Genomic DNA, 23,834 nt, shown 5'->3' on the forward strand with positions numbered 1-23,834 from the left:
CTATGTTTACTAGCTTGTCATTTCTTTCTCCTCACCGCCACATGTACATCAGTGGAATATGAATGTGAAATCATCAGCTGGCCACCCACACGTGCATGAGAGCAGGGTCCAACCACACTTAACACATTTTCATAGCAAAAATCCACATGGAACCTTTAATTTGATCATTGTCACAGTGAGATTTTAGCTTATAAGGACTATTTTTCATATCATTTCTGTTTGAGAAAACCTGGAGGTAGCGAGTCACCCTTAATGTGTATATGATGTCTGCTATATTATAGCTAGGTTAACTAAGCTAGATACATGGGGGAGCAAAGATGGGTATTTCTCTGATGGCACTGAGACCTCCGCTGCCTGGTACTTTTGCAATTAAAATTTGCAGAAATCATCTACAGCATGTTTAAAAGCACCAAAATCAACCGTAACTACTTAGCGGAGAAGTAGCACTAAGATCCTGAGCTGCTGCCATGATCACTTAAGCTTGGTTAGATAAAATGTGTAGTTAAAAGCATGCATGTCTGTGCTTTAGGACCTGAGGCCTGCCTGCTGACACCAAGACTCTCTTGGCTCAGCTGAGCCATTCCCTGGCTGAGAGCTGCGCTGCTGTTGACACTCTGTTTGGGGGGCCAGAGGCCATTCACATTTGTGTTCTGCCAGCTCATATATCTAACACCTGTTGCCTGTTGCCCAATTCAACAAGTGCAACTCAAGCACTTATCTCTGGGTGTGCTTTGGGAGCTTACTACTGTATGTGTAAAAATGTACGCAGTTAGAGAAAGGACTCCTGATGATTATTGCCCTATTCCCAGAATCCTGCTGCCTGTGGATTCAGGGTTAGTGTTGCATAATTCTCATGCAAAGTAAAGTCACAAGTCCAAGCAGGGAATATACAACCTCTTTATTTGGTTTAACCAAAAACAACAGTGTCAAAATTAAAAGAAAAACAAATAAAGCTATAAATACAGACAAAAACATTGAAAACAATTACTTCTTTGCTTTACATAAAAATCTTTACAAAGTCGTGCTGCAGTAGTCAGTTTGAAGTTCTGGGATGCGATGTAGGCAACTGAAAATCACTGGACATTCAAAGGAGAACATGCTCTTCATGTGGCAATGCTGACATGAATCCAAACCTGCGTCTGTTCAGACGAGAGCTGTCACCTGCTCCTTTACACAATAGTTAAGTGTAAAGTGATGAACATGTGATATTAAAATAACACACAAGGGTTCTGTCCCCTGTATGGAGTCAAATCAAGCAAAAGGATGCACGAGAGCTAAACTGAGAATGGATCCTGCAGAGTTAAAAAACAAAATAAATGTAAATAAAAGATGTGATGTATGAGGGCAGTGGGTGAATGGATATATACATACAGTAGATGGCTACTGCATTGTTCCAACCTGTGTAAGCATGAGTGAAGCATGGTGAGACTACAAAAGCAACAGAAAGCACTTTCACAGACGGTGAGGAGACACACAAATACAAATACAGAAACAGACAGACATTCCTGGGAGGTGTGTATTCACGTGTATTAAAAAGGTGCAGTGGTGTGATGCTGTATGTTTAGGAGCGGTATAGCAAGATCCTTTCAGCACAGTCTTGGCCGACCAGGCCGGCGTACTGCTGCACCTCCGTCTCGTCGCTGGAGCCCTTGCGTTTGCGGGAGTAGGCAGCATAGGGCATGACGGCCCGTCTGTATAGCACCAGCGCTCTGCCTACATCCTTTAGCACTCGAGCATCTCCTGGACACAAACAGGCACACATGAGAACATAATAAGGACCAGCGTAGACACATCACGCACAATAAACATTGTCCTTATTTTCCCCACGCTCATTTGAGTTAACCTCTGAGTGACTTGGCAGGGATACGCCATTATTCCGAGAAGCTGTTGGAGGAGCAGAAAGCATTTTTCCCCCCACAGTACTAATGCTAATATGCCCTAAACCTGGAGTCACAGAGGTACATGAGCAGGCTAGTTCGTTGGCCTTGTTTATGGGGCCTTGCTTGCTACTGGGTTGCCAAACTCAGCATCTCATTAGGTCTTGTGTCATGCACTGCCAGCTCCCATCAGACCAGTGAAAAGTCTGCTAATCGCAAGTGTGCATGTTTAGGAGCTAAGAATGGTCGGAGAGTCGGATGGAAAAAAAATAAAAATAACGATGATCTTTGCTCTGACACTAAAACTGCTGCCTCCAGGGGTGAGAGGCAAAGTCAAGCTGCCCACAGCTGGCGCCAAGAGGATAAGCAAGGGGTAGCACAGCAGGGAGTACCAACTGCGCCAACCTAACCCAAATACACTTAAGTGGGTCTCACAATCCATAGGTGGCACTAATCTTCTTCCCAGTCCAGTCAGTCCTTCATTTGCTGTCATTCACTGGATCTTCAGTAGGTATCTCATGTCTCTCTAGTGAATAACATCCCAGCTCTACTCACTCTGATTGCCCTCTTAAAATGTTTTCATCTCTCTCCTTAGCTCTTATTCCACATCTTTTCCAAGCATTTGGCTTTTTCAACCTTTGCAAAATGCCTAAAATGTCAAATTTATATTGTGTCGTCTAAACTGCACACCCTCTACATACTCTTCACATAATATTTCATCCATTCAGCCTGTCCCGTCTGGAGCAATCTTGGTCTGGCCTAGCTGAGAGGAAGCAGATGAAAATAAACCTCAGGCCATGCTGTGGAGTGGAGTGGAGTGGACGAGCTTGCCAGGCCCATGGCGACACATCAGTCAAACAGGAGTTAGATTTGGTATTAATAGAGCACAGGGCCTGCTACTCACCACTACCGTTCCCCGTGACAACAACCCATGTGGCTCGCAGCTGAGCACCCAGGTGGTGCGAATGATGTAAGAGCATGTTTTTCTGCCTATTTCCCAAAATATTCAGCATGCTGCCAAGTGCCGCCAAATCCCAACCTGATTACCCAATCCATTGGGAAGACAAGATAAGAGAGAGAAAAGCTGCCCAAAAAGGTCTTGTCTCTTGTGACAGACGTTATTGCCCAACAATTCCTGCACCGCGAACTGAAAAGCAAGACAGAGGAAAGAAGAGAGCTGGGTATAAACATAAAGCCTTGAGGCTCTTTAGCGCTCACACCCCCACCTCCATCAACATATTTTGATATTTCAACCAAGATTTTCAAGCTAGACTGTGGATTCATGTTTTATTTATTAGGCTCATTTCCCTGCTCAGTAATGCCCTAACCACTGTGTTTCCCCCTGTTTTTAAAAACTGCTGAGTCATGTAACTGAAGTATTCTTGATAAAAACTTTTAAATGAGGAAAATCAGCAGTATGTTAGGTCTCAGCATGTGGGGAAATGGAATTTAAAAGATGCAAACATGTTATGTAACTTGCACATGACCATAATTTTGGTCCATGAAGAATTAATGTATCCTGATGGGAAAAAAGTGAAAATATTTAAACATTGGATGGATGCTTCCTTAATCACTTAAGCAGCCTTTAGTATTGTCTCTCCAAACACCATTTGCCTACTCATGTTTTTGGCTGGACTGCAACTGTGGGGACAGCCCTATAACTGTGTCTGTGACTGACTGAGTGGTCATAATTCCACCACTGGTCAGCCGAATGGCACATAACTGAGATGGAGTTTCCCTACTGGCCGTTGCTCTTTTAAAATGAATTGGAAAAAACTGTTTCTATTAGGGGGGCGTTTACAGCCAGCAATGTCGCCAATATAGAACATTTGAAGCAAACTGAACTAAGAACATTTGCTTCAAATGTGCTATGACCCAAGAGGTGGTCATAGCACATTTGAAGCAATTCAATATAATATTACTAATTAAAACATATACCAAAGAAATGTGGGTAAGTATAGCAGCAGCCATCCTTTTCCAAGTAAAAGCTACCCATAATCCAAAGCAGTAAAGGTCTAACAGCTACAGTGGAACTAGTGTGAACAGAAAGAGGACTGAGGCCCCATCAGAGCTGAAGTGGAACATAAAGAGAACTGAGTCTTCTTTCAAATTAACTTACGATGCAAAAACAACTAAGTTGTTTTACTTTAAGAGAACTGAGTCTGAGTTGTTTAAAAAGTACAACATGTGAAAACACTAATATTCTGTGGCTTCTAACTTTCTCTCCGAGTCATCGTTAAATTCAATTAAATATGGCCAAAATCACAGTCTGTCTTTAGTTTCTGTGTATGGTGATTTCGTCAGACGATGCGGTAAGAACATTCAGATCACTTGAATGGCAAAGTGTCTCCAAACTGTTACTGTATATGTGAGCACAGAGAAGAGGAGAGAATCAAACAGATGAAGGCCTGAAACTGGCTGAAACTAGGCAGAATGAAAAAGGCCTATGACGTGGCCCAGCCATTCTCTGGGTTTCATTCTTGTTTATGAGTGTGACAGCCCACTTAAACAACAATTACGCAAAGTTAAACTTGCCCACTCCAATGCGTGACACTGCTCTAAATTTCCATTGTCCCCTTGTGAAGATATTAAGTAGTGAACATTTTACAGACCAAAATGGATAGCAGCATGTAGCTTTGAGACAGTCTATTAATCTTAACAGCAAAACTGTGCAGAGGCCCCATCTCTCTCTCTCTCTGTCTTTCTCTCTTACTCAAGGCAATCCAAACATCCGCTCCTCACATAAACAACTTTCCTTTTCTTCTTCACTCATTCTGCCCTCCATCCATGCCCCCTCCTCATTTTGAGTAGCTACAGACCCTGTTTCCGTCAGGCCCACCGGACGTTCAGTGACATGCCGCTCTGAGGTCACAGCTTCTTGGGATCGGGGTTCAAGGGTCGGGGGAAGAGGAGTGGTGAGGGTCGGTCAGGGAGTGAGAGGGTCAGGGCCGAGGCTAGGGGCCTTGACACCTCGCCACGCTCCTCTCTCTCTTCCCATCCATCTCAAACTTTCAAAACACTTGCTTAACACCGGATGCTGGTCAAAGGCAGGCCATCAGGTTATGACCACGTACTATGACCTAGTGTTGCAAATCCAAAATAGGGCTTATTTGAAAAGAAAAAGGCCAAAGTGATGGTGTAAAGTGCAAAAAGACTGCTCTTTGACTGGAAGACCTGAGTTCAAGCCCCTGTGTTAGCACACATCCGTCCAGCTGACCCTGAATCCCTGAAGCTGACCGTGAATTTTGACCCACATAGTAAAGAAAGCAACAAGAGAATTGTTCTGAATTATGAAGGATATTATCATAATTATTGTTATTACAATGAGGGAATGGTTCTTCCACAGCAGTAAAAGTGCAGCAGATCCGAAAAAAAGACCTGCCTCCTGCAAAATAACATAAGAGACAGAGAGGACTCATATCTGTCTCCCCTCCACTCTGAATGGGAACATTAGTGCATGTCAGGCTAAGGAGCAGAAAGCCCAGTGAAGAGCGGAGCAAAGTGGCTCTGACAGTCAGACAAGATATGAAAGTGTATACTGTAAAAGATAAAAATATAGTGGGGAAAGCAAGTGGCTGGGGGGTAATGGGTTGATGCTATCAGGCTAGCACCGTCTCCCTCCATATAATGTTTATGTTAATGTGGTTGAAAGCACAGACACTGAGGATCTCAAAGTCAGTCAGCTTGATGAGAAGTGAATATATCTACCTGAATGAGACATGAAAGAGAGATTAACAGTGTGGGATCATTTTATTTAAACATTTTCAATATTTTAGTTAATGCAACTTAGTGTAGTGTGTGTTTACAATATGTAGTTTTGTGCATCTTACTTGGCGCCTTCTGGACGCACTTAAAGTTGGGGGGTAACCATTTGTGTCACTCATTGTTGCAAGTGTTTATCCTACTGAGCGGGCAATGCCCCTTCCTCTGTTTATGCACACACTGATTATGACTGTGTATGAGACAAGTTACATATGTGTTGTGTAGCGTGTGCTTATGTGTGTATGTGTGTGTGCATGTGTGTAGATACTGTATATACATTTGTGAGAAGCCACAACAAGGCCCTCCGGCCCTCAATGTGTCAGCAACAGGCATGTAATCAATGTGAGCCTGCTTTGGACAGAGTTGTGTAAACTTTAGATTATCTGTCTTTACACACCTCATTAGGACAGCTCTCTAACCCAGTCACCCTGACAGTCTGTAGCAAACCCAGCACCCCTGGGTGAAACTCTGAGTTGACAACAGTTGGAATTAATGTGGACTTTGAGGGCAGTTTTGGTGAAAACAGAAAATGCTTAAACATCCTTTTCTGAAAAGTTGCTTTTATTTATTTTTTGTTTTTAGATCAAGACCCTTTGTTGCCATTGTTATTTATATGGCTAAATTTAAAGCTAGCGCTAATCTCTACCAAGCTTTTCAACGTATATCTCACTCTAACCCATCTATCATTTGCACCAAATCGAACCCTGCTAACAGGGTTATTAATAAAACTTTCAGGAGTTACACTTGACAACCACCCTAAACATAAATGTTAATATATCATGCTGAATATTTGTTGATAAAATATCATACATTTTACTTTTTCATTTTGTGGTAGTTAGTTCCTAAAAGATACACAAGAGATTCAAACACCCTTACATGCAGTCAGGACTTCCCCAGGGCTTAAAAACAGATTGCAATATGTCTTTATTTAGACCAAAAACAAGCCACACATTGCCAATAAGGACTGGGCCACAAGCCTCAGCAGCGTGCCATGCTGCTAACCCGATGATGACACAGGGCAGGCTGACCTGATGACTGACTGACCACTGGGCATATTTCTGGACAAGACAGAAACCTCCACACCACCGCTAGTCTGGCAGAGACCATCTTTAGCTGCAGTTCAACCCCACAAGCTTGGGAACAGACCTTAGAGCCAACCATCGAAACAGCTAGCACCGAAATATAATGACACTGCTTTTGGACAGCTTGGCCTGAAATAATGTCCGACTCCGTCCAAGATCAACAGTCCACACTGGAATGGAGGCACCACAAGAGCCACAGACACACAAACATACACTGGCCACAGTGAAAATGGCACAGTCTGAGACCGCCACTTTGTCCTCAGTAATTTGTGCCTACTCAGGGATTAAGGGTATGATTGACAGGAAAAGGTCAGACCTACCACTGGCTAAGCTGTTAATGGCAATGTTGTAAATGACCAGCCAACTAATGGTCTTTTAAATGCCCTTGATTCTCTCCTGGGTGTGGTGCTTTCACCACCATGTGAGTCAACAACAAAGGCTAGCCAGGAAATCCAAAAAGATGCAGAATCCTTATTTCCTTAAGATGTGTTAAGATTTAGATTCTTCATAAATGGTCAATTTAATTCTCACAGTCCTTAGCTGATGACACAATCTGATGCCTACAATAGGGGACAGATGAAAGGGGCATGTGGGTTTAGTACCTTGTGTACGCTGGTTTTTACCTCTCTGCATGGCACAAAGCAGAAGTATGACCTCACTACATTTCATATATTCCTCCTTTGTCCTGCAACTCTCTGTCAATCTCTCATTTTACTGTACTTCTCTCCCTTCCAGTGCCAGGATACAACCACCAGCCTCCTTCCCTTTCACTTCCCATTTCTATAAAATCATTTTTACCACATCCACCCCCTCTCCCCCCTCCATCGTCTCTTCTATTACTCCCTCTCTTACCCTCCATCTAAGGGTCCCTGTCCGCTTGACAATCAAATTCTTGTCCTCTCACATCTCCTATTACTGTCCATCAGTGGCGCTTTCCTGTTTGGTGATGCAGTTTAATGGGGAAGAGTAAACAGGAGATGGCCTGTAAACTCATTCATTCAGGTTACAAGCACTTACAATATCCACAGCATGTGTGTGAATGTTCACCTACAACTACCTAAGGCACAAAAATGCAGAACTGACTCAGGACGGTGAGCACTAAGAGATTTGAGGAATACAGAGACAGAAAATCTATCAGTCTCTCTGGCCACTCTCTGCACCTCTGCAGAAAATCATTCAAAACTCTCCTGTCAAAACTTTCAAACTCACTTCAACTCTCACTGGCCCCGGTCTCCAACCCTGACAGTCCAGGCAATGGGCGTCTGCCAGTCTACCTTCTGCATGCGGTTTATTACCACTGATATCACTATTCATCTAATGACAACATGGACCTTCCAAAATGACAGCACTGGCCCTGCTCTGACCACACTGAAGGATCATGGAGAGACAAGACTGTGTGATCAGAGCTGCTGGCCCTCTGTTTACCCCTGTTCAATGACTGCGCGCTGCCTTGGAGCAAGCCCACAGTTGTCAATAGCCCATCACAGTGAAACCAGATCAGATGTTAACACAAGGTTCATGGGTTCATCCAGAACAGCATGTACGAAGAACCGGAGGATCCAAGGCCAAGCTCCCAGCAGCAGGATAGTGTGTTCATAATGTAATAAATGTATGTAACTGCATAGGATGAATGTGAGAAGATACTGTTTCTTGTAGTTTCTTAAGTGACTAACAGTAACAACAGAGTGGAGAATAGCAAAGATGTACCTGCATCAGGATCCTGGTTGAAACGAGCATAGCGGGAGTTCTCCAGCTGTGGTAGACATCGCTCTATTGGTATCCAGACATAGGTCTCCGGGCACAGGAGGTCTGAAGGCCGGTACTGCCCCTGGAGAATAAATAAGCGACAGAGAGAAGGGGTTACAACCTCCCACTAAAACGATTTACTATTTATTACAGATAAATCAAGATAAAGCTAAGTGTTTTATCAAAGCAAAAATGCCAAACATTTGTTTATCACAACTTCCTAAAGGCAAGGACTTCCTGCCTTCTTACTGTTTGTTGGACATAACAAGCAACTTGAAGACATCATCTTGGTTTTTGGGCTTTATTAATGTTTTCTGACATTTTATAGATTAATTCATTCATTCAAAGCAATGCGGACAAATAATTCACTAATGATAAATAATTGTGTGTCACAGCCTCAGTAGCACCATTTTCACTCTACGCTAGCAATGCTTTAGGGTCAAAGGTTTGACAAGTTGTAAACTGACCTCAGGGTCAGGAAGAGGGTTGAGACCTGGATCAATCTTTGCTCTGTGTAAGTTCTATGCTTGGGCGCTATGCTTCTCTGTGGCAGGAGTGTTATGTCGTCTGCAGTGTTGAGCAGGAAATGTAAACACACTGACGTATTGTAATGTGTGCTTGTGAAATAGGTACAAGTCTGTATTTGACCTAACATTTTGGATAGAAAATAAACCACGCTGAACGAAAACAGCTGCAGGGCAAAAAAAGAAAAAAAAATGAGACAGGGGTTGAATGAACAGAAAGGAGGAGGAGGAGGAAGAGACTCCATTATCAGGGACCTGCGTTCAATCACATGACTCCAAACAAATACAAACTGCTGAAATCGCTCTGTAAACAAGCAGGCGCCTGCAACAGGCCCGCTGCACTGTCTCAACATACACAATAATATTTATGGTTTATGAGACACTAAACTGTAGGACACCGACTCCAGCATTTCATGAGCACACTTTTTATACACAACTGAGGTCAAAAGGTGCTGGGAGATAAAACTTGGAACGAAACGAAAAAACACAATAAGGAACTCAAAGTAAGCAAGACTAAGGAAATACCATCCCTTTAAAGCACTGTTGGTCGACAGGCACTCTGACCACGATCCATCTATCAGTGGGCCTATATGGAAAATATGCAGCCTGCTTTTACATGCAGGATGGGACGCCATGAAAAATGAAAAACATAAGAATGTGAAGGATACGCTGATCTGCAGGGATTTCCTCTCATGTTGATGTCCTCACCTGGAGCCATCCTTTTTCTCTCCCCCATAATCAAGTCAAGGGGGGAAAGGTAAAAGGCATGTATTCATATGGACATGCAAAAAGTGTACGAGCCCATACCAATGCAAAGAGAAGGCTGTAAAGAGAAAAAAGCAATTCAGAGTGAAGCAAAAGACACAAACATGCTTTAAGTGCTTCTGCTAACAGATGGCTGGTGGTGGAATGCTACGAATCCGTAGCTGGGACGGACACACACATTGATCGGATGCTCTCCGTGTCCCAACAACCTACAGCCTTCTACAACTGTCAGCGCAGTCAGCTTGACACTCTCACACTCTAACTCACCTCTATACACTCCTTCAACACTGCAGCGGGACACACCTCTATATGCAGAACACACACACACACACACACACACACACACACACACACATACACACACACACCTGTTCAGCAGTAGAAACGCAGTGAGAGACAAATACTTCCTGCTATAGGCCCCTGCTCCCTGACATTATACATCAACTCAACCTGAATGTGCAGAGGAAGTGTGGAAGGGAGAAACTGAGCAGAAACAGAGGTGTGAATGGAGGCGCTAGCACCTAAAGAGAAAGATAGAAGAAGAATGAAAACATGTAAGGATAGATCTTTAGATATTATTCCATGAAGAAAAGATGGTGTATTTGTAATAAGAAATAAAGAGGATTCCTGATTTCTTTAGCCCTATGTTTTGTCGGTCCACAGTCCACAATGACATATCCAGTCCTTTGCTGTAAGGTTCCAGCAGAAAGAGAGGGCTATCTAACCAAAATGAGACACAGAGTCAGCTTATGGCACACACACAATTCCTCAATTCTCCACTGACAAGAAAAAAGGACACAGAGTGGGATGAGAAGTATGAAAGGACACAGCTATTAGTGGTCTGGACAGAAGAGAGAGAGAGACGAAGACAGGAGGGAGAAAAGAAAAGCTTGACTTGCCACTACCTATCTGTCAGCTTCTTTTTTTTTTATTGGACTGAAAGTAAAGACTGAGTTCACCACTGACTTTCTTTATCTTCCCACTTATTTTTTTTTTTAACTTCCCCCAGTTGGCTTGCAGGCCCTGTAATTCACAGCTGCCCCTCCAGCTTCCTTGGCTCGTCTTCAGCCCTGTGTTTTCTGCTTTTGCCTCAGTTTGCTCATGACATCCGTCTCTTTATCTAACAGTTAATAATACCAACAGAGAATGCAGTCATGGTTCAATGGTAAAGATTGATGAGCAACCAATCTAATAGCTGTAGGTGATAATGCTTTTTCTGCAAATCTACAGCGTGTAGCTGAGTGGCCAGTGGCATGATGAGGTCACAGGAAGTGGTAATGACAACATGTAAATGGCCACAAAGCCATGTGATAAGGTTTTATGTGAGTGTATATGTTTTTTTATGTGTCCACTCAATTCCATTGAGGGCTGATGAGGCTTTCCAGATGAAGGTTTGGTCCTCCTCTCTTCAGTGGCTCCATTCCTCCCTTTCTAAATGCTCAAAGCCTCCCACACTAACCAATCCGTCACCATCCTTCCCTCCTTTCCTTGCTCGCAGGTTCGGACAAATATGGAGGTGATGCTGATGACTGACAAACGCTGAAAGGCTCGTTTAGAGAGACAAAAGCGGAGATGGAGGATGAACAAATGAGTGGAGAAAGAAAGAAACATGTAGAAACTTCAGCGGATAAGACCTGGCTGCCATCAGAGGTGTGAGAAATAAGATGGAGATAGGAGGTAGACAGGGAGGGCCGAGTGAAAATTAGGTGCAGATGAGTAAAGGGATGGTATTTAACGTCGATGAGACATAGACTGAGGAGAGCTGATGGAAGTGATAGGAGCAGTCTGAGCGCCAGCACTGAGAGAGGATGTTGGAAGCCTGGGATAAAGAGGGAGGGCTTGGAAAGAGACAGAAAAGGGGAGGGGGGGGTGAGATGGAGACAAGAGAAAAAAGCAGATGAGAGGAGAAATAAAGAGCTGCATTCAATAGCAGCCACATAAAGACCAAGAAACTTCATAAAATGGAGACGGTAAGTTTACAAGTGGCTATAAATGTAGTGTTTTCCTATGCGTTTGCTAATGAAGGTGCAGAGGTCACTGCTTACAGGAGAGCAATCTTCTACAGTGCAGATTTCCTAATGAACTAAACTTTAACAAGACAGAGAGGAATATTGCTCAACCTCATTTGAACAACAACATGCCCCAGTGTAAACAATTACACAACCTCAATCATCAGCAGTAAACAAACACATATCTCCACAGGGCTCGAAACACAGTTACACAATACTTTGCAGATCTATTATCACTCTGAGCCCCTTGGTGACACAGCATCATTCTTTTCAGGCCACACAGACTTTACACACATACAGGCAGCAGCAGCTCTGCCGTCAGAGCCAACTTTATTACCAACTCATCCACAGCAGCACATAACTGTCACCTTGTTCCTTCATTCTGCACCCTTCCCTACATTTCCGTTTGGTTTTCTCACACACCTCAAGGTAGGGAGGGATGCCCCAGGCCCAATACCTATGATTTATACGAAAAGCAATTAATCAGACACATAAATCGAGTTTTTGTGGCAGCAGCCAAAAAAACTTCATGAAAACCTACACCTCTTTTGCTTTCTGCTTCTTATCTTCCTCCCTGTCTGACTAGGAAGCAGATGAGAGTTGGGTCTGTGAAGAGTGAAGACGACTTTCATCAGCCAGAAGTGTCTCAAGGTTGTCCAAAATGGCGGCCAGGTAAAAATTATTATCAGTTCAAAGGTAATCAAAACTTTAATATTTTGCTACTGTAAAAACAAAACATAAGGCCAGTTTTTATCAGAACACATCCTCTGGAAAGAATATGTTTATGCTTCTGGCAACAACAGAATGGATTTGTGTGGAACAAACAGAGGAAGACCTCTGTAGTTAGCGTGAGAGGTAATTTATTTTGAAAAAAAGAAAGTTATTTTTCAAGCAAAAATGTCAAACACACCTTCTCTGGTTTTAGAGAAATCATAGTGTTTGAACAATTGATCAGATAAAAAACAATTGATTTGATGTATTCATATCTACTTGGTCTTTATGAAATTGTGATGACAATTTTGGACTATATTCTAACATAAAGAAGTATAAATTAATCAATATATTGAGAAAATAGAAAATGTATGAGAATTTAAGACCAGCAGAACCAGTATCAATTTAAATCACTACTATCACTACTACTATCATTTTTTTTACCCTTTGTTCTCCTGCTTTTGATTACTACACTGTCTTTTATCATTATTCCCAATATAATAAAATGCACAGATATGCTATTATGAAAGAGACCTAAGGAAAGATCACATCTTCCATTTGAGGGTCTCACTGGTTGTTTTTAAGTCACACAGCAGTGTCATGGTTCAAAGGTGGAGGAAAGACCATAAGACAGGAGGTGGACTCGTTGTCATAGTGACACGGTTTCCCTGCCTCCCTCTGCATTACTTTACACCCCACATCTGCTGCTGATTTCCTGCTCATATCTCCAGTTGAGTTTTCACCCACTCTACCCCTTGCCGATGTCTCCCTGTGTATGTGCGTGTATAGAAAGTCTAAATGCAGTTTCAATAAGCCTATTCTTGTTAACAGTATCAGTGCAGCTCACATCTCTTCAGGAAAGAGCATTGAACTATACAATAATCTGCTGGTCAACTGAACACCTACTTCAGTGTGAGACAGAGCGGCTCCAGCAGTGTGATGTAAGGCTGGTTGCAGAATAGATGAGGTCACTAATGTTAGACTCTGTTTGGCTCTGGCAATAGATATATTATCCAAAAAATAACATGCCATACAAAAAGGAGTCTGTTTTATAATACGGTGGGTCAAGCATGAACACAATAGTGAATAGAATATTATGTCAGGATTACATATTGCTCGAGCGCACTCAGAAAGAAATTGACATTTTACCCAAACAGGCAAGTATGGTCACCATGTCGCATCTGTGGTCTCTTCACAGAATGTTATTCAGCTGCTTGTCACCCCTGACATATCTGGACTCGCAGGGTATACAAAGAGGCCTAGTGTGACCCAGAGCCAGGCAGGCCTAACCTAGACTGGCCCAGGCTAGCACTCTGACCCAGGGTCACATTCAGCCAATCTTAGTCAAAAACCAATAAACACAGGCCTTGATCCCTACATCCGTACTCTCTCTCAAACATATAGCTCTCACAATGCTCTCCCTCTATGGTCTTAAGACTGTTGAAAAACACATTCTGCCCAGAAACGGGGGCATGGCTGGGGGGCCTCTGGCCGCTGACGGACACACGTAAACAGCGCAGCTCACACAAACACTAATGCAGCTAGACAAATAGCACTAAAAACCAAGCAGGCTGGACAGACGGACAGCACCAATGACAGACGTGTCCAAACAAGCTGTATCTCAGAATAGTGGCCCACACAGATGCACTTTCACCACCGTCTGTGACAATATGTACATATGCATGTGTGTGTGTGTGTGTGTGTATGTGTGTGTGTGTGTGTGTGTGTGTGTGTGTTGAGGTATGAGTGCAAGTGCCCTGAACATGTCTGGGGTCTGCGTTTGGGGAGATTTATGTTAACTGCTGCTGTTTAAACACTCGGGGCCCACCAAGGCCTTTTCACCCTACTCAACACATTACCACAGGACGACCTTCAAATGAAGCTTCCAGACTGGTAAGTCTCCCCCTTGGGCCTCTGACAACCCCCACAATCCACCCCACTCTGTCCCAGCACTCCCTCGCCTGGCTATGCGTCACGGCTCCACGGATGACAGGTTAATGAGGAGAAAATATTTTTACAGGATCGCATTTCGACGGAGCCCTGAGAACCAATGGCAGCGCTTTTATGGGCATCAGCTCACAGACTGGGCACTTTTATCTCTTTATCTCCTCTGGCTTTATGGGCAGGCGGGCTGTTACGCCTGTCTGACACAGACCACGGCTTACTGACTTGCCCCTAATCTTGGTCTTAAAAGCCCACCTCAGACTTCTAACTGCAAGACCAAACCAGGGGCCATCCACCCACACGCTGAATAAATGTCGAACTGCATTTATGAGACCAGCTCATTCTGTCCAGTCATGCTTATCAAAAATCTGAATGCATTGCCTTGCCAAAAGGAAACCAGGCCTTTCAGACAAAGTGGCGCAGCTGCAGCAGGTTTGAAAATAAATAGTGGCGAAGTTAATGGCAAGGCAAACACCTCAGGCTGGCAGCTAGAGGGCTCTGGATCAGCTCAGCATGACACCATCTCTAAACGCTCACTTTCACCCTTGTGACCTTCACACCTCCCCCTTGCTCTTACCCTCCTGCTACCCGCCTTCACCCTGCTCCGTCCTTCCACCAGCAGTATGACTGAATCGTCTGACCTGACCTCTTGAACTATGCTCCCTCAGACCCTCACCCTGTCAGCACTCCACCTAGGGGGTGCCAAGCAGTGGCTGTCCCCAGACCGTGCTGTAGCCTGTTAATGATTTGTTAAAAACACAACCATGGCAGGACAGGAGGGGCGAAAAAAAAAAAAGAGACGATGAGGCATAAAAGAGAAGTGAAATTATCAAAAACTTTAAACAAATGTTTCTGCTGAGAGGTGCACTGTTGGTGGTCTCCTGTCGAGCTAAATCAAACAACGCTGTTTCTGTCAGAAAGGCTCTAATTTAAGACAGGGGGAGGGGAGAGAACTGGAAGGTAGTGAAATGGGGTATGCTTTAGCTTATGAATTTCACAAAGACAGTGAAATTGAGCCTGGTTGGGTTTGATCTTATTTTGATGGGCACAGGTTTTGATGGGCACATAGTTGGAAGGTACTGCTCCTGGCATAGCAGAGAAAACAAATTGGCTCTAAAAACAAACAGAATATTGCTTAATCTAAGGAAAAGAAGACAGAGGAAAAAAAAAGGTCTAAAGAAACAAGAGTGTGATGGTAAAGACGTGAGAAAGGCCAGCAGTTTCAACATGGAACAATGAACTCACCACAGTAACTTTATACCACCTCTTTTTGAGCCGTGGTGCATCTTAGCATGCAGCTATGACAATTGGAGGAACGGGATCAGGGTCACTCCAGTCGGCTCTGCCTGCCTGTGCAGTAATAACTTCAGACTAAATGAACAAGATGTGTTGCCATGTTTTATCTCTGAACGAAATCAGTTGAGAGTTTTTTTAGTCCGATCTCTCTCTATCAATCTTTCATCCCAACCAGCATGGTGGCTAGTTTCTTGAACAGTTGCTGAAAGAAGAATGGAAACAAAAAGAGAAAAAAAAAGGGCTGGCTGTACTGTGCCTGGACCTGCAGGACCTGTGAAGCGTAAACCCACCAGATCCACACTTCACACTTCACTGTAAACCTTTTCAACATAACATAACAAAAATCTATCAAATCTAACGTTTATGCCGGGCGCACAACAATAATCAACAAAATACAAATAGGCAAGCAACGCCTTCATGAACAAATCCAACACTACTGGCACGGTGCGCAGGCAAACACTCAAACCTCTGTGGGAAACACTCGCCTCTAGATGCCTCAAACTCACACACTGTCACTCTCAATCTGCCCAGATGTACAACAAGTGACACATAGAATGTGAGGTCAAACACGTACACATAACATACTGTCTGAATGGGCCCCTTCAGTGAAAATAACATGCATGCAGAGTCCTGATAGCTGTGGCTTGGAGCCTTTTAGCATGTCATAACCTGCCACTGTGTACCTGCAGAGGAGACGGCCTGTTTGAGAGGAAGGCTCATTACATTAACATGAGCTGCGGGTTATTGATGGCACTGCAAGGATTCAGAAAGACAAGTGTTGTTTCTCTTTTTGCATTTGACCGAACTGAAATTAAATTGGTGAGAAAAGGAACGAAGGGTATAGGCAACTTTTAGAATCGATCACAATTTGACTTTGAAAAACAAGCGTGGGCAGGTATGTACTTGTGTGTCCTGAGAAAATGAGGTCCGATGTACATGCCTGAGCTGGGAGGCCCTTTGTCATGTCTAATGATGTCATGATAACTGAGCTCATGCAGCAGGTGACAGAAAAGCCTGCAGGCACACACTGATTAAGGCAAATATTAACACAGCAGCAACTGACTGAAACCAACATCAAATTCCTTCATCCATAGTATCCTGACAAACTTTTCCACCCAGTGGCTGCTGACACCTAGATGGATTAATTTCAGGTCCGCTCAATTCAAAAGCTTTGGCCATGTGGAAAACTGCTGGCTGTTGCTAGAGAACTGACCGGCTCCGTGTCACTGTTTGTTGTTTGTCGGCGAGGAGGAGTTGGGTTGAAAGGGAACGGAGGTGCAGCTGCTGCGAAAGGGCTCTTTAAAAGTCAGTGAAGTACCACCGGGAAACGAATAATCCTTTTCATCTTGCCTCCTTTTCTCATTTGGCACACATTTTGTCACTCCTGTTTTTTTTTGTTTTTTTCTCTCTCCATCTGCCCTCTTCCTCCTCCTTTCACTCATTTTGCTCACTCCTTCATTCTTCCTCTCTGTGGAAAATTTAATGGTTTCCTGGGCTCAGAGCGAGACATTCTTTCACTGTGAACAATAATAACAAGAGTAAGAGCCACTTCATGTAACTCTCTCACTCCCTCACCAAGTGGGTAAAACTGGGTATTCTGTGTGTGTGTGTGTATGTGCATGCATGCCACACTTGACAACTGCTTCATCTGTTTGGACCAGGTACTGCCGACTGGTAAAGCCAAGTGGGTGACCGCTTCGTTTGCTATCATCAAAGTCTGCTTATTCACTACCTAAAAGTAACTGACACAGACAAGTGCTCGCACATACACACATCTCTGTAAAGAGAAATGGAAAATCACTACAACGTGGCATGGATCTATTACTCTTTGTTCTGTCCAAAATAAAAAATGGACATTTATAAAATGAAAGCTAATGAAAGTCTAAGCATGTTTTGAGCGGCTGAAGCTGGATGGTGGGGTTATTGGAGGACAAGGGAATAAAATATAGTGAGAAAACTGTGAGAGTTTTTGGTTAAGATGGTTTTTTTATGGTTTAAAATCCTATTGCAAATCATGTCAAGAGCTGAACTCAATCTCAGATACTATAAGAAAATATACAACAATATAAACTATGGCTCTGGCCTATTGAAACATGTCTTGATGCCAGCATTAGGGCAGATCTACACTGTCACTGTTTGTTTACATGTGACCGCAATCCATCCAAACAAGCTACAAATATGCTGAGTGACATTTGAGGCAAAGATCAACACGCCAGAGAATTTAGCTCTCCACAAACCACAAAGTCTCAGTTACTCTGAAGTCGTGAGAGCGGTTAATTCAGATGACTCTAAGCTACACATGAGAGGCAATGTGAGAAAAAGAAGAATGGCAGGAGGGCCAAGACCTTTGGTCTCATTTAGCCTCCAACAGCTTCACCTTCTGCTCTCTACAGCTCAACATCAGAGGGCCAGGGAGGGCCAAAGGACCAGGGACAGGAGCCAGGGGCAGGATGTCACGTCTAACCCTGAACCCACCAGCCAAACCAGCAAGGCTCTGTGGGACGCTCCGTCCCAGCTTTGAGAACAAAGGAGAGGGTCTGACACTGGCCAGGCAGCGCCCTGTTCCTGGCTGGACTCCAAGTCTTCTAGGACCCTTTAAGGCTGCTCTGCAGGACCATGTCCAGGCTTTGGCACTGCTCAGAAGTTTTTGACCCATCACACATGGAGCTGTTCCCCTGGGCATGCAGAGATGTGACCTGGCAGAGAGGACTTTCTTCTCAACACAGAACACAAGAATACACCAAGATGGAAACATAGATATGAGTCCATTCTGAGACTGCAACGTCACACAGTCCGATCCTAACGCAAAACAACAGCACAGGTGGAGTCTCAAAGTGTTACCTTACTACCAGCTTGAAAAACTCTCCAGTACGTCTATGAACACTATACAGAGTCACCATAATAAGACAAACAACGCTGCTGGTACCAGTTACATAAACAATGCAGCTCTATTGCTCCTCAGGGAATGAGGGAATGCTGCATGAACAATTGTGTGAAATTTGAATTTTTTTAGTATTCCTCTCAACATGTTGTGTTAACTCAGGCCTTTTACGCTTCAACTAACTTGACTATGACTAGAATCACAGTTCTTGAGTGAAAAGTTTACAGCACACACTTCACATTTTCTCTAAAACCTTTCAGTCCAAATTAAAATGACGAAACAATAAATAACAAAATGTTTTTTTTCTCCTGTTAGTCAATTAAATTAATAAATACTTTACGTCTATAATTAGATGTATGTTTGCAAGCTGACAATCATACATCCGCCCTTTTTGATATGTTCTTTATATTATTGAAATATTTACATATTTATCTAAATTTCAAAGAATTTCCAAAGTGTTTTTCACACCCACGTTTTGTGTGTGAAAAGCGCCACCTTAGCATGCACAGAAGGTCCAAATGGAGGTGAACTCTTTTGTCTTGAAAAGTAGCCACGTTGGTGTGGACATGGTCTCAGAAAGTGATGGGTACAGAGAGTTCCCAAAGAAGTGGCAAGTGGAAAGGAGGGGGTAGGTGGATAAAATGGAGAGAGGGAGTGGTGTTGAAGGAGTCTGAGTGGTGTCCAGCAGGGTTCAAGTGCTGGTGTTTTGGTCCTTAAAGAGGCAAGCAGCAGGACTGAGATCCAGAACCCAGTAAACCTCCAACACAATGACAGTGTAGTTCTGGGGCTCCCCATCTTTGAGACTTGAACAATTCCACAGTATGTCTGTGCATTAATGAACTACTCGGGCTCATATGCAAATCAGACAATGGAGCGAGACACTGCATGTGCTGAGAGTGTGTTTGAGCGCGGGTGTGTTTCTGTGGGAGTGTGAGAGCCCAAAGGTGGGAACTGGGCAACCTTCTCACCCTTGTTCTGTGTTCCTCCCCAAGGGTAAAATAGGAAGAAGTGGGGAGGCTGCGAACAAGATTCTGCAATGGCAAACACACAAAAACAGATATGGGGGGTTGGGGAGTAAATGCCAGTGCAGGGGGGGGTTAGGTGCTGTGGTAACAGCGTTCTCAGACAAACAGCGTGATCAAGATTCAACACACAGACACATAAACAGAGCAAACACACTCACATGCATTCCATACACAGACTCCCAAACTGAGAAAACGGGCAAAGCACAATGAAAACTCTAAAACAAGATGTAAATGGAGAGAAAGGTGTGGCACTTTGCCATAATCCCCAAAAAGACATCACTCTCCCATGGGCAAGAACAAGCTCTGGGAACATCTGAATGAAATGACTGAGAAATAGAGGAATTAGAAGATGAATGAGAGAACGAAGGGATGAATGGTCTTGCTTTCTTTCAGCATCCTCCTGAAGCTATAGATCTTTAAGTGGTGTTTGGTGTGAATGTGAGCATGTTTGTGTGAGCGGTGGCTCCTCTGTGCATGTGTAAATTATGAATTTATGTAAAAGTATCCACAGTACTGCACTTATGTAAAAATATGCATATATCTGTGCATGTGTGCCTCACACCTCTTGCTTCTGAGTTGCTGTTGCAAGCATGACCTCTCTCTCAACCTTTAATGTCTTCAGCAGCCTTGTCCTCTCTTCCTTGCCTGTGCTTCGCCTTCATCCCTTTTTTTTCCCTCTCACACTCTCTGTCTACACTGGGATTCACGCCATCAAATCTACTTACATTTTTCCTAGTTTTTAACCCTCTTAACTATAGTTTTACTGCATATGATTCAGCTGTTTAGGTGTCATAACGTTTCCATGTACATGTGAGTATACAGTGCCTTGAAAAAGTATTCATACCCCTTGAATTTCTTCGCATTTTGTGACCTTACAGTCACAAACTTTAATGTATTTTGTTGAGATTTTATGTGATAAACCAACACAAAGTAGCACATAATTGTGAAGTGGAATGAAAATGATATATGGTTTTCAAAATTTTAAGCAAATATAAATCTGAAAAGTGTGGTGTGCATATGTATTCAGCCCTCTGTACTCTGATGAATACAAATACAATGTAAATACAATCCAGTGCAATCAGTTGCCTTCAGAAGTCACCTAATTAGTAAATAGAGTCCACCTGTGTGTAATTTACTCTCAGTGTAAATACACCTGTTCCGTGAAGGCCTCAGTGGTTTGTTAGAGAACACTAGTGAACAACAGCGTCATGAAGACCAAGGAACTCACCAGACAGGTCAGGGATAAAGTTGTGGAGAAGTTTAAAGCGGGGTTAGGTTATAAAAAAATATCCCAAGCTTTGAACATCTCAAGGAGCACCGTTCAATCCATCATCCAAAAATGGAAAAAGTATGGCACAACTGCAAACCTACCAAGACATGGTCGTCCACCTAAACTGACAGAGCGAGCGAGGAGAGCAGTGGTCAGAGAAGCAGCCAAGAGGCCCATGGTCACTTTGGAGGAGCTGCAGAAATCCACAGCTCAGGTGGAAGAATCTGTCCACAGGACAACTATAAGTCGTGCACTTCACAAATCTGGCCTTCATGGAAGAGTGGCAAGAAGAAAGCCATTATTGAAAGAAAGGCATAAGAAGTCCTGTTTGCAGTTTGCCACAAGCTATGTAGGGGACACCACAAACATGTGGAAGAAGGTGCTTTGGTCAGATGAGACCAAAGTTGAACTTTTTGGCCTAAATGCAAAGCGCTATGTTTGGCGGAACACTAACACTGCTCATCACCCTGAACACACCATCCCCACTGTGAAACATGGTGGTGGCAACATCATGCTGTGGGGGTGCTTTTCTTCAGCAGGGACAGGGAAGCTGGTCAGAGTTGATGGGAAGATGGATGGAGCTCAATACAGGGCAATCCTGGAAGAAAACCTATTGGAGGCTGCAAAAGACTTGAGACTGGGAAGGAGATTCATCTTCCAGCAAGACAATGACCCTAAACATAAAGCCAGAGCTACAATGGAAAGGTGGCTCTACAAAGTATTGACGTAGGGGGGCTGAATACATATACACACCACATTTTTCAGATTTTTATTTGCTTAAAATTTTGAAAACCATGTAGCATTTCCGTTCCAATTTACAATTATGTGCTACTTTGTGTTGGTTTATCAAATAAAATCTCAATAAAAAAATATTTAAGTTTGTGGTTGTAAGGTGGCAAAATGTGAAAAGGTTCAAGGGGTATGAATACTTTTTCAAGGCACTGTATATTGTATATGCATGTTTATGTTAGAGAGACATAAGATCTCTGACGAACAATTAGTCCTCAAGTTAAAGCATCTATCATTAGCCAACTATACTCCTTGATATGTGCCACTGAGCTTGATACACTTATGGACAGCAAAATTCAAAACTTTAATATATGAAACATTAACATGGGTGCAAGTATTGATGTGGAAAAGAAAAGGTAAAGAACATAGGTAAGCCCCTGTTGAGGCCTTTACACCTATGATAACAAAAGTAGAAGAGGAAGAAAGGGAAAGTGGGGGCCTTCCTCTTCCTCTATTAGCAGGCAGTTGGGACCTTTAATGCCTCTCAGGATGACAGAAATCTACATGATGCAAAAGTAATCAGAGGAATGCCTCTTTGTTCACTGGCCTAAAAGATGAGGACCAGTTCAGGGAGGAGGGAGATGGACAGGGAGAGAGAGAGAGAGGGAGAGAGAGAGAGAGAGAGAGAGAGAGAGAGAGAGAGAGAGAGAGAGAGAGAGAGAGAGAGAGAGAGAGAGAGAGAGAGAGAGAGAGAGAGAGAGAGAGAGATGTAAACAGTGTGAGAGAGCGATCAACACATTTCTTGAATTAACACTGCAGCATCATCCTGATGTGCTAATCAAACAACTGAACTTTACCACTTTACTGTCCGTCCTCCTCCAACATAACAATGCAGTAGAGAACAGATCATCTCTGATGTGCAGAGAGATGCGGTGGAAGTGAGGCTGAGCGTGAATCATTAAAACACCGAACAGACAGAGCAGAAACATTTGTCTCAGGCGAAATGGGCTTGTGCATCAAAATGTTGGTCATATATCATTGTGGCATGTTGGGGAGCCGGGAACGTTTCAGTGAAATATTACAAACAAAGCGTGGAAATACAACATCGTTGAGCTTAGTGATGTACATCCATTAAAACAGGTTGTCATTGTTACAGAAATTAGAATTTGAGGACAGACATGTGGAACAGAAATTCAGTAGTGTTGCCGTCATCATGTTAAACTCACATTAGGATCGTCGAGTGTTGCAACAGTTCTCTGTTACCGAGTTTTAAGATATGAAAATGCAATACTACCATGAGACAATTTTTAAAATGTAATGTAGAGATGAATTTCAACATAGAAAACCTTTTGATCAAAGTATTGAAAATGTAGGTATACAGTTCAATGTAATCTTTTTTTAGAATTTGGTTGTTGTGACAGAATAAAGGTCATGTGAGCTATTGAAAAGCTGAAAAACATGAGAAATGTGTTGTTAAAGATGCATACCTTGTATCGCATCTTGGGACAGGAGTGAATGTAAAAGCCCAGGTAGTAGTAGGACAGCTTGGGGGACTGTTTCTGCAGCTGCCTGGTGAAAGCGATCTCCCTGCAGTAGGAAACACATGAACACACCTTTTCAGAGAGGTACTGCAATGAAAGGCACATGCTTCGTGCTTTCAGAAACAGCACACATACTTGTAGCTTTAAGTTTACTTCTTACAATGACAGCTCACACCAGCAACACTTCCTGTTTCGCAGTCAACTGTAGGTGGAGATGCACTGCAGTGGCCCGTGTTTGAAATTTCAGATGGTGTATAATCATGTTTGCATTGCATTTACCATGATATTGCATCAATTCAATGAACTACATGCAGAGTGTGTTTGCCAATAATGACACACCAGAACTGATCAGCAGGTTAGAGAAGAACCAGAAAAAGTAAAGGGTCATTTAGGTCATTTATACTAATTAATATTAGAATATTTAAGTATAAATGAGGGCATTAAGAAATAAAATAGGTTCTAGCAGGTCTGACTAGAGCCGTGCCCAAGCTGAGGAAGTAAACACCCACACTCAAAAAGGCAGCTTTTCTTGGTCTCATTTCATTACACAAAAACAACTGCCCTCTCTCTATCGGCATTGAGCCCTTGAGCAGAAAAGGAGTTGGTGAAAAAAGAGGGAGAGAGCGTGTAAAATAAAGATTTAGAACTTGGAAGATTTATACAGCTTCAAAT

The 23,834-nt window shown here is 43.1% G+C and overlaps 1 protein-coding gene across 5 annotated transcripts in view; it reads right to left on the reverse strand.

Moving 5' to 3' along the window:
* Positions 1-883: 883 nt before the first annotated feature.
* Positions 884-23,834, reverse strand: part of LOC139623119 (arginyl-tRNA--protein transferase 1) — a 51,394-nt gene continuing 28,443 nt past the window's right edge. For all 5 annotated transcript variants that reach the window (XM_071481060.1, XM_071481061.1, XM_071481063.1 and 2 more), the window contains 3 exons: positions 23,109-23,208; positions 8,429-8,549; positions 884-1,740 (listed from right to left, as the gene is read on the reverse strand). In XM_071481060.1, the coding sequence (XP_071337161.1) occupies positions 1,562-1,740; positions 8,429-8,549; positions 23,109-23,208 (400 nt within the window). In that variant the 3' untranslated portion in view covers positions 884-1,561. The remainder of the gene's footprint in view (positions 1,741-8,428; positions 8,550-23,108; positions 23,209-23,834) is intronic.

This window comes from Trachinotus anak, unplaced genomic scaffold (assembly GCF_046630095.1).
Source record: "Trachinotus anak isolate AG129_WGS33_773 ecotype Australia unplaced genomic scaffold, CSIRO_AGI_Tana_v1 ptg000007l, whole genome shotgun sequence".
Taxonomy (NCBI): domain Eukaryota; kingdom Metazoa; phylum Chordata; class Actinopteri; order Carangiformes; family Carangidae; genus Trachinotus; species Trachinotus anak.